Source organism: Camellia sinensis, chromosome 4 (assembly GCF_055761805.1).
Source record: "Camellia sinensis isolate YWXY chromosome 4, ASM5576180v1, whole genome shotgun sequence".
Lineage (NCBI taxonomy): Eukaryota > Viridiplantae > Streptophyta > Magnoliopsida > Ericales > Theaceae > Camellia > Camellia sinensis.
The window spans coordinates 63,726,087-63,738,396 of record NC_138964.1 but is presented as its reverse complement, the minus strand read 5'-3'; the positions used below and the strand labels follow the sequence as shown (position 1 = coordinate 63,738,396).

The window sequence follows — 12,310 nt, the reverse complement described above, 5'->3', positions numbered from 1 at the left end:
CATGTTGCATTTGAGCCATGTTGGCATAACATGCATTGCATTGTTTGGTTTGGGGTGTCAAACCAAGTGTGAGGGTTAAGGAGCGTTCATACTATAAGTGATGCAACGTGTCTTAACTCTCGGTCACCGAGGCCTTTGACTTCGACATGATAAGGTCTCGGTCCTCATTTGTGTGTTGCATGCATTTTTACATCAAGTGGCAAGCTTGATCCCTTATCATGCACCAATGATGGCTCAAGGATCGAGGGCCATGCTTCCCTGAGTTCAACACATGATGGGAAACATGACCATGCTCACATGTGCCTGAAATCCCATGCCATATACTGTCTGTTCTCTGTTGCTGTCAAAACTGTCTCCTGCAGGAAGTTTCTGCCGACCGGCAGTATTCAATGCCGACCGGCCATAGGTGAATGGCCGATAACTCCAGCAGAAGCCGATGGAAATTATGCACTTCCGGTGGGCATTTCCCCCAGCCGGTGGTACTCTGCAGTATGCAATAAACCTGTCCCAGAACTTTGGCATTTTTCAGAGAAGTAGGGCAGTGTAAACAGAGGCAGCCTTGGTATGGTACGGACTTTCCGGGCAAGGCGGGTTCAAGCATGCATCATTCGCGCATCCCGAGACGGAGGCTGCGGCCACCTTTCCCCCTTTTTTTTGTATTCTTTCTGTTAGTTAAAAAAATTCTGTAATAATTTATTTGTTTATTATTCGGACTGTAATATTCATTCGGACCCTCCGAGTGAGGGCAATGATGTAATAAGTGTGCGTGAGTGTGTGTATGTCTTCCAACCCCACGTCTTTCTTCCCTTTTATTTACCTGCTTATGATGGTAGACTAGGGCATATTTAAAATTAGCATACCTTATGCTATGCATGCGTGCATTCATGCATTTGTATTGCATGTACCAGGCTCAGTACATCATGCTAACTGCATTTGTACTTCAATTCCAAATTGAATACGTGCATCAATTGACTGCATTTCACATGCCATGCTTAGGTTAGTCGAGCCTACTCTGATTGCATCTTGCATGTGTTGCATTAGCCACTTTAACATGAACTAGGATCACGCATGTTTGCTAACTAGTTTATTGTTTTGGCACGGAGTACATTGTAAGTATTTATGCTTTAGCATATCGCACGCGTGTGAATGCTATCATGACAGTATGCTTGCCATGCGGCTAAATGCTTACGTGATATTACTGATTGATTGCCTGTGGGTGAAGGTCGGGTTGTCTAAATTGGAAAAACTCGCTGAAATCCGTATTTTAGCCTACTTGCGGGTAGCAAATTCCAAAACATTTTCCAAAATAAACGGATGTGCAGTGCTTATTTCCAAATTAGGCAATCTAGTCTATACTTGTATGTTGTGCACTTCACATAGTAAATCTAGGCTAATAACCGGAATAAGAACGCATAAAGTTTTCAAAACTAGATATCACGGTTAGTAGAGGCCGGTCTTCAGACCGGGCAAGAGGGGGTGCTCATAGCTGACCTTCCCCAATCGTACCCAAGCTCCCGAGCCGAGGCAACTTTGGCAATGACAGACACGTGGCCTTCGGCACCGAGTCAGGGTTTCCTAAATTCCCCCATTTTAAAAATATTTAGGTGGTGACTCTGTATCTGGCAAAGTAGTCCATGTTTGGCACTTCTTTCAAAAAATCTATTTTTTCTCAAAACGATTTGCCAGATTTGGACTCTTTGGTTCAGATCAAGAACCGTGACACAAATCGAGTCCGAACTGTAGCGAGGGCCCCACGCGGGCGCGTCTACAGAATGAATGAAACATTTGTAACAAAACATCATCTTTCCATAACATCGTGCTCCATTCAACAGTACATATAACAACATGTAATCAATTTTCTCAACATTATTCCCTTCAACACTGGGGATTCTTACTATTAAAAAAAAACAATTAAGCCTTGACAAATAAATCTGGATACTTGGAGTGGACTTCCGCCTCTCTCTCTCAAGTCATTTCTTCCACTCCATGGTGTCTCCACAACACCTTCACTAAGGGTATAGTCTTACCCCGCAGCACTTGTTCTCGGGTAACTAGGATTTGAACCGGTTGCTTCTCGTAGGAGGCATCCTCATCTACCTCCAAATCAACCCAACCTAACACGTGAGGAGGGTTGGGCTCATACTTTCTAAGCATAGACACATGAAACACATTATGAGCCCCCAAAAGTTGTGACGGTAAAGCTAACCGGTATGTCACTTCCCCGATTCCTTCCAGTATCTCGAAAGGCCCAATGAACCCTGGAGACAACTTCCCACTCTTGCCAAACTTCATCAAACCCCGCCTAGGTGTGGTCTTAAGAAACACATGATCACGTACTTCAAAGGACAAAGGTCGCATCCTCTTATCGGCTGAACTTTTCTGTTGACCTTGGGCCGTAACTAGCCTCTTTCGGATGAGAGCAACTTTCTCCATTGTCTCCCTAACAAACTCCGGACCCAACAATGGTGCATTCCCTACCTTGGCCCAACAAACTGGTGACCTATAAGGCCGGCCATACAAGGCCTCAAACGGTGCCAAGGAAGACCTCCCAACCAACCAAGGAAACTCAACACCAACTTCCGGCCACAACCAATTTGGAATACTACCCCGACCCTAGGAATGCCAAGGATACCGAATTAATCAAGAACACAAGGAAAGGGTCACAGACTTCCCCTCGATTCACACCACTCACTGGGTCTATGAGACAAGAACAACAAATAACCACGGCAACCACACGCACACCCTGGGTATCCACCACCACTAACCCAAACACTCTCCAAGCTCAGCACTCCAACAAGATGGAAGCTAGATTTTCACCACGAGATCCTTGGTTACCTCATTTAAGGAAAAGGTTACAATAAAACTCGGCTCAAGACATGACTCCGGTCTAACAAGTTCTTACAACGCCTAACAATCCACGTAAGCGAACGTACAAAACTCGAGATTTAGAAATACAATTAAAGTGGTTACACCATCACAACTATAAGGGTGCATTAATTAACAACTCAATTCCAAAAGAAGGTTTTGATCTTTTCTCAATTATTGGTAAAAGGCATCTCTTTACATGCAAAACACCTTCTCAAAGGTGTTCTAAACTCACCCCAGTCACAAGTAAAAAAAAAATGCATTTTCTTCTTTTCAAGTAAAAATCCAAAATTCGATCATTCTAATTTTCACTCCACTATAACAACCGGCGGATCTCTGTCGTTAACCAACAACACCTATCACCCACATGGTGGTGCCACAACCGCAACAACATAACATAGCATTTCCACAATATTAATTAACAGAATACAACAATTATACCATTCCGCTCAGCCAATAACATCATTATTACCACACAAGTTATAATTCGCGCAAGATATCGACACGATCACATAAACTAGTTAAAATAGGAATCGTTCTTGTCATCTTGAAAATATTTTTCTTATTCATATATATATATATATATATATTTCAAAACAGGCCTTAAAATCCCTCCTCAAGGGTCTTAGTTGAAATAAAAACGGCATGAAAGTTTTCAAAAACTAAGAATCACTTATCCATTTATCTGCTCAACAACACTCGGTGAATTTCCACTATCACCAAATCACACCCATCACACTTACAGTGTTTTCACAATGAGACAACCACATCTTCCAATACCATAACAATTAGAAGTAATCACGGTGTTAAATGGAACAATGCAACACATATAACTTTCCAAATTCTGAAAGTTTCGTACCGACACAAACATCAACTAAAAAGAGCAACGGTACTCAAAAGCCTATGAGCATTCCCAACCTAGAAGCTAACACTCTACCTTGATTCACTACTTTAAAAACTTACACAGAGACGTGTGCACCGATAACCACACACAAACGCAAGGATTAACGCCCGAGGCACAACCCACGGCACCATGTTGCCTTCTAGCCAATTGTACTAATTTTCCAAAAGCTCAACTTTACAACCCACATCTAAACCGTTCTAAAGTGACTATTTGTCAACCACCTTGATACCACCCAATTTAACTAATCACCCAAGAGTTTCCGCTCCTGGTCTTCAAACACCTACATACCATTCCCAAAGGAACTCTATTCACACACCTAGATGGCCAACACACTCTTATACCCAACACAAGACCGATAGGTCAATGGCGATCATGCGATCTGGGTGACTTAAGACAATTCTTACCAATGGTACACTCGTTACCTAAAAACACCAACCATTCATTACTCACCCGAGATACGAATCTCACACTCCCTAGACATTCCCACATCACTTCCACCAATCCTCACAAGACTCTAAGGTGTCACACTTCCTCATACTTAACACAATAAAGCCTTTAAGATCTTGGTCCTCATCCTAACACTATGTTTGTCACAAAAATTCCGCAGACCTCTCAATCCCCATCCACAATTTCTAAACTAAACAAGAATCAAAGGCCATCACAAGACCATCACAAAATTCAACAGTTAATACACAATATTACTAGGATCACCAACTCCATTTACACGTACATAACAAGGAGTTTAGGTTTCATTAGCAAGCCCTAACACGTGAGGGTAACCAACAACAATGTTTACACAACACATAACTACGGCACCTTAGCATCCTATAACACACCGATCAATCACAAAAGTTTCATAGTTTATAGCATAGATCTTTAAAACAAAAGTCCCTCTCAAGGGTGATACTACCGCGCTGGTTAAAAGTCAACCCTTACGAAGCTTTTGAAGCCTGGCCTCTTCGGGTCTGATACCGATAACGTCCCCGATTGGGCTGATGGGATAAGGTCCGACTAGATTCTGAAACATCGGAAGGATCTACACGTAAAGGGTGAAAACATCTAGAATGGACCCGCTGACCACAATAAAAAAAAACAACAGTCTCCAAACTCTGAACTTGATTTGGAGCCTGAACCTCACTGGATCCCCCGACGGACGAGCTCGAAACCCTTAATGAAAACAAGGACCGAGTCTGGGATTGAGCACGCTCTCACCTCTACCTCTTGCTAAGTCTAGTGTGGTTATGAACTGTAGGAGTTACCGAAGTGGCCTCCTCCCTAACTCGACCAACACTGCCAACCACGGCCTCTACATGGGCCGCCGCCTCAACTAGATCAAAGTAATTCTTCCACATAGATTTTAACCACCTTCTCCCGGATATCATCACGCAACCGCCTCTCAAACTCATAATAACGGCGCTCCTCTGTTGCAACCAATTCTGGAGCAAATCTCGACAAACTAGTGAACCTCATCTCAAATTGAGCCAAGGGAGTAACATCCTGACGCAACTCAACAAACTGTTCCCTTAACCTTTCCCGAGCAGAAGGAGGGAAATACTTGGCCAAAAAGGCCTCGATAAACGCAACCCACGTGGCACATACGGTATCCTTCACATACTTCCACCAATAATTTGCATCCCCCCTTTAATTGAAAGGTCGCCAAAGAAACCTTCAACCCCTCGTCCTCGACTCTGAGCAAGCCAAGAGTCTTGGTAATCTGTTCCAACCAACTCTCCGCCTCCAGTGGTCTTGCCTCTCCCAAAAACTCTGGTGGATTGGAGCGAAGACACTCTTTAGTAAGCTTGAGGGTACACCCGTTGTCCCCTTCACTGCGAGCTAGAGCCTCCTATACCGCTCTCGCAACCTCGCATGCAACTTCCTTGCCGACAGCCGATGCTGTAATGACAGGTGCTACGGGAACCGCCATGCCCCTATCGACACTCCTATCATTCAACCGCCATCTATTTCCTCATGTAGACATCCTACAAAATTCAAAAACACAATCAACTAAGTGCACGACGCAACGGCCTCCCCAAGGCACACTCTTTCACCATCACGGCTTTGAACCTTTCCCGATATCCTAATTAAGGAACAGGATAGATAAATTAGCACATAATTCCAAATATGCTCGCAACTTGCCTCACACGTTAAACTATAACAATTGTATACATTCTAATACACAAACAATTCAATTCACTCCACATAAGCACGTAGTCACATAAGCACATACGAATTATCCTTTAGCGATGCGATTCGTCCCATGAGAAACCAAGAATTCTTAGTAGAATTAGTATTGATTAGGTACCCTTCTGATAAGACCTCAAGGAATCTAATAGGCGCAAATAACATCCCAAAAGTCTAATCCCATACCCACATAGTCACATAAGCATGCTATCACATAATCACATAAACAAAACATTTCCTAATCATGCGAAATGAACCCATTGTGGTACAACAACCACTCCCCACGAGCCCCAAGTATTCAAACCCGATAGCTCTGATACCAAGTTGTCATGCCCCGAAAACAAATCCCACATAACTATTATATCAACTCACTTCCAAAATGAGATATTAACCAATTTCATTTGCATAATTCCAAATGTTTACCAAAGTATTCTCACATGCCGTTATACCTATATTTACACACTAGTACATGAATCTATAGCATGTAAAAGACATCATTAAATCATTACGAATAAGGCCCTCAAGGGCTTACTAGTTCCAAGGCAATAGCCCGGTTACACATATTCGTCTCTCGGACCCAAACACATTAGCCCTTGGCTTACAAAAATATCACAACAAAATAAGAGTTAGACTTCTGTTCTTCAAACATTTCCATGCCCTTAGCTTGGTGGAGTCACCACACCTTTACCTGCACCAATTCCCATAGGGGTGAGCATAAAGCCCAGTAGAGATTCCTCACAAAGTATATACACTTATGCCAATTCCATCAACGATTAAAAATGCATATGTAATGCCATGCAAGTGCCAATAATGAAGGGAAATTTTTATTTTGATGCATTATTTCAAAATCATCAAGTTCTCAATAATATTCAATGCACAACTTTAAATTCACCATGTTCTCAATAATATTTAGTAATCTCATCAACTTTAAACTTCCAATATTTAAATCAACAGGGGCGGTAAATACGACACTGGTAATCCCTAGGCTGGTGTCTGCAAGTAGACTCTACGAGTACTACCAAACTGTCATTTTTACCGGCATTACCCGGAAGGCTCGACACCTATCCGCGCGACTTTCTGGTTTTTCACCAAGGACACTCAGGCCAACTTAACAAGTTCAACTACACCCCCTATCCGGACTTACCACCGTATTTACCCCCATCAACATTTCCATTAGTTCTCATTACAATGATCTTTCTCAAAATAAATGCGTTTCCAACTCATGTCAAGATGTGCAATAATGACAATAAAACAATGAGAATATGATACAATAACTACTAATTCATAGCATTCCTATATATTCAAAGACATGTCCACAACAATATTCAACATCACATTTTCATTTCCTCCTTACCATGTTCTTCCACAAGGTGCCCATACGTCTCCAACAGATAGTTAAAATTTCTCATTTCGCACAATAGTCATGTGTCTTCGACACACCACAACAATTCCTCAAAAATAATTCATCATAGCCAAACTTTCTATATGTCTAGCATACCATCCTTCATTTCATTTCCCATTACATTACGGTTGAGCATTTTTACATCACTTATGGCACTCAACAACTCACCATCTTACCACTCTACACAAAAATGCATTTATCAAAGGATTATAACAGAGTACCCCATTATATATATACATCAAGAAGTTGCTATTCTGTTAAACATTTGGTGAGACTTACTCTCATACATTCTCTTGATACAAGAAAATAAACAATTTCAAAGGCACATTCATTATTTTTCAAAAGCCCCAATTTCTGGGGTTTTCATAGGGAACAAACCTTCATCATTTTTTTTTTTCTAAGAGAAGCTCCATCTAGCAGTTTTCTTTGAGTTTAGTAAAGGTGAACCCTCAAGAAGTAGCAAAGGATTTAGATATAAAACCTCATTCAAAACTCTCTCTGCATTTTGAGTCAAAAACAACAAAATCAACACAAAACTCAAGAACACTTTTAAATTAACAACATAGAAAAACTTGTATATATGACTCAAGAAATCCCTAGCTCAAGGTTTTGATGAAGGAGATGATGAAACCCTAGCTTCAATGGAGGATTCTTCAATGTTCCACAACCCCAAGAGGAACCCCAACTCGGATCTTCAAGAATGGTAAGAAATGTTGGTGATTTAGACCCAAGATTTACAAAGATCAAAGTGTTTTAGAGCCTTGGTGAGAGTTTCTTGAGAGAAGGGAGAGTAAATGTGTTTTTAGAGAGAGAGAAGTGTAAAAAAATGAGATAGAATCAGCCCTAAAAGAGGAGATAAAACAGAGCCCTGAATCTGCCTAGATCGCTACACGTGTGGAGCCCCCTTCCCGCACATGCGGCCTTCATCCCCGTACGTATGGGGCTCTTCCCGCACCTCCTCTTGCACGTGCCTTTTAGGTAGAATGCAGGCCACCCAAAATCCCTTCTTCCTGCACGTGCAGCTTGGCCTCCCGCACGTGCGGCCCTGCCCAGCAGCCCAGAAATTTCTCTACTTCGCCCCCGGGCACTCCGGACCTGACTCTACACCTCCCGAAACAAGAAACTTCAACACCGACCCACATGCAAGGACAAGAGTCTTAACTTGGAAATGATTTCCGGGGGTGCCAACCCAACGAGAACAAAAGTGAGCGAACCAAAAGAAGGAAAAGAAAGAGAGGGAAAAGGATCCCGATCATCACAAAGTAGACTATACAAGTACTACCAAATTGTCATTTTTACTGGTATTAACTGGAAGGCTCGACACCTATCCGCGCGGGTTTTCGGTCTTTCACTCCAGACTCTCAGGCCAACTTATTCAATATCATCTATACCACCTATCAAGACTTACCAACGTATTTACCCCAAAACCATTTCATGAAAACTTGTTCCTCAACATTCTTTTCTCAATGCAAGATTTCAAATCAACTTTCAAAGTTTAATGTAATCAAATGAATTGTTATGCCAATAACACAAGATGAATATAAATACTTTTATTCCAATTCATCATCCAAAGAATAACACAATTCCCTCTTCTCAAGTATCCTCAACAATTAGTCATTTCAAGACTATTTCAACGTTCTGAACAATAATTTCCAAAATGAACAACAATTCTCATGTTCCTAGAAATTCATCATTTATATAAATATAAATAAGAAAATTTTCATACATCCATTTATTTTGATACACAAAATAAATACATCAATATCATTCATGGATTTTCAGCCTCTTTTAAAAAAATCTACAAATTCTAGGTTTTCTCACCAAAACTATAGAACTCAAATCCTTTGAAAGAAAACTTTCCAAAATCATCTTTTCTTCAATCAACGAAGATCAAAACCCATAAGATCATTTTAAAAGAACAAGAGACAAACTCACTTTCAAAATCGCTTAACTTCTTGAATCAACAATCAATTTTCAAAGCTATCGAAAGATGATTTCGAAAATCATATAGATCTTGCAAAAATATATATATAACTCTAAGAAAATCCCTACCTCAAGTTTTGAAGAAGAAATGAGATAAAACCCCCAAAATCAACGGTGTTGAAACTCATTATTCACCGCACGCAACAAAACCCTCGAGATGATAACCAACTTTAGTGAAGAACTTAGGTCTAAATCGCAATGGATTTAGAGAAATCAAAAAGAGAAGATGACTTTTAGAGAGGGAAGCTCCCGATCTAGAATTCTGGAGAGTTTTAGAGAGAGAGAGAGAGAGAGAGGACTGAAAAAGTGATATGAAATATCAGATTCACGAACTGATATAACATGGTCCACTCGAGCATCAAATACACTTATCCAGTACTTTTGTAGACAGGTCAAACTTCTAAAACCAAACATTCCGCTCGAGCGTATAAACGACTGCTTGATCCCTAACCAGCCCAGTCGAAGTGGCAAAATATGAAAAAATGATCGAAATTGGGATCGCTACAACCTTCCCCCCTTAAAGAATTTCGTCCCTGAAATTTTAAATCAAACTACCCAAACAAAGGGTCTTCTAGCGATCAAAGCCACGCTATTTCATTTTCCAATCATAATACTAACTCTCAACCAAATTCCACCATTTCCACCATGGTTATCTCATTAACAACAACCTCCCAAATATGCATAAACATGAAATTTCCTAAAAAGTAATGGCAACTCTTAACAACCTTATGCTTAAAACAACAACACACATATTAACATGTGGTTAACAACTTTAAATATGTTTCCCTCAACACTAGGGAATATTACAAAGAAAAGCAACTTAAGCATTTTCAAACAAATTCGGATATTTGGAGCAGACTTCTGCCTCCTGTTCCCACGTCGCTTCTTCAACCCCATGGTGTCTCCACAACACCTTTACCAACGGTATAGTTTTGCCCCATAGCACTTGCTCCCGGGTATCTAATATTTGAACTGGTCGTTCTTCGTAAGAGGCATCCTCATCTACCTCCAAGTCAACCCAATCAAGAACATAAGAAGGGTCGGGTTCATACTTCCTAAGTATAGATACATGAAATACGTTGTGAACTCCCGAAAGTTGTGGCGGTAAAGCTAACCGGTGTGCCACTTCCCCAATTTGCTCCAAGATCTCAATAGGCCCAATGAACCTTGGAGAAAATTTACCACTCTTACCAAATCTCATCAAACCCTGCCTTGGTGAGATTTTTAGAAACACATGGTCACCAACTTCAAAAGATAAAGGTCGTCTCCTCTTATCGGCATAACTCTTTTGTCGGCTTTGGGCCATAGCTAACCTCTTCCGAATGAGAACAACTTTCTCGGTTGTCTCTCTAACAATTTCCGGAGCCAGTAACGGTGCATCACCCACTTCGGCCCAACAAATCGGTGATCTACAAGGTCGGCCATACAAGGCCTCAAATGGTGCCATCCCAATACTAGCTTGGTAACTATTGTTGTAAGCAAACTCAATCAATGGTAAGTGCATTTCCCAAGGCCGCTTAAAATCAAGGAAACAAGCTCTAAGCATGTCCTCCAAAATCTGAATGGTACATTCCGACTGTCCATCGGTTTGAGGATGATAAGCAGTGCTAAGAGTCAACTTAGTTCCTAATGCCTCTTGAAGGGTTTGCCATAACCGGGCAGTAAAATGAGGATCCCTATCCGACACAATAGTTACAGGGACTCCATGAAGTCGAACTATCTCTCTAATGTACAACTCTGCCAAGTGTTCAACTGAGTCGCTGGTGCACATCGGAACGAAATGGATAGACTTAGTCAACCTATCAACAATCACCCAAACGGCATCATTGCCTCATTGTGTTCAAGGAAGCCCAACTACAAAATCCATGGTAACACACTCCCACTTCCACTCGGCTATCGGTAAGGGTTGTAACGAACCCGCTGGTCTTTGGTGTTCGGCCTTCACTTGTTGACAAGTAAGGCACTTCGATACAAATAAAACGGCATCCCGTTTCATACCCCTCCACCAAAACTGACGACTAAGATCATGATACATTTTAGTGCCTCCCGGGTGTACCGCAAGGCATGACTGATGAAACTCCCGAAGTACTTCCTCTTAATAAGATTCTGGTACAAACAAACGATCTAGGTAACGTACACTCAGATCCGAGTGAACGTTCAAACCTTTCTCTTCCTTCCCATTGGAAATCTTAACATGGATTGATTCCACATCATGGTCTCCTCGTTGTGCCTCTATGACCTTACTAACCAAGGTAGGTTGAGCATTCAAATTAAACAAGGTAGCACTCTCTCCAGACTCACCCAAGTGCAAATCAAACTTGCCAATAACATCTAGCATATCCCATTCCCGAATGGCCATACTTGCCAAACTACTCACAGATTTTCGACTCAAAGCATTGGCCACCACATTGGCTTACCTCGGATGATAGTGTAATTCAAAGTCATAATCCTCCATAAATTCCATCCATCTCCGTTGTCATAAATTCAAGTCTTTTTGAGAAAACAAATACTTTAGACTCATGATCGGAGAAAACCTCAAACTTCTCACCATACAAGTAATGCCTCCAAATTTTCAAGGAAAAAATCACCGCTGCTAATTCTGAATCATGGGCGGGGTAATTCTTCTCGTGAGTTTTCAATTGTCGTGATCCGTAGGCCACAACTTTTCTCTTTTGCATCAAGACACAACCAAGTCCATCCTCGGATGCATCACAATAGACAATCTAATTTAAACCCCTTTCTAGAATTATCAAAACCGGTGCAGTAGTCAATCTAGTCTTAAGTTCTTGGAATGACTTTTCACAAGACTCACTCCACACAAATTTGATACCTTTTCTAGTCAACCTAGTCAAAGGTGCAGCTAGTCTAGAGAAGTCCCTAACAAAACGTCGACAATACCCCACTAATCCCAAGAAACTCTGGATTTCAAAAACATTCTTGGGTTGTTTCCAATCCCGTACATCATCTATCATTGA

At 41.3% G+C, this 12,310-nt stretch overlaps 1 protein-coding gene across 1 annotated transcript; it reads right to left on the bottom strand.

Moving 5' to 3' along the window:
• Positions 1-1,965: 1,965 nt before the first annotated feature.
• LOC145823804 (uncharacterized) lies at positions 1,966-2,433 on the bottom strand. The gene has a single exon (XM_082923325.1). It carries the CDS (start codon positions 2,431-2,433, stop codon positions 1,966-1,968), a length of 468 nt encoding a protein of 155 aa, XP_082779451.1.
• Between the last annotated feature and the right edge of the window lie 9,877 nt (positions 2,434-12,310).

Coding starts and splice junctions, on each gene's coding strand:
- LOC145823804 (XM_082923325.1), bottom strand. CDS start 2,433: ATGGAGAAAGTTGCTCTCATCCGAAAGAGGCTAGTTACGGCCCAAGGT.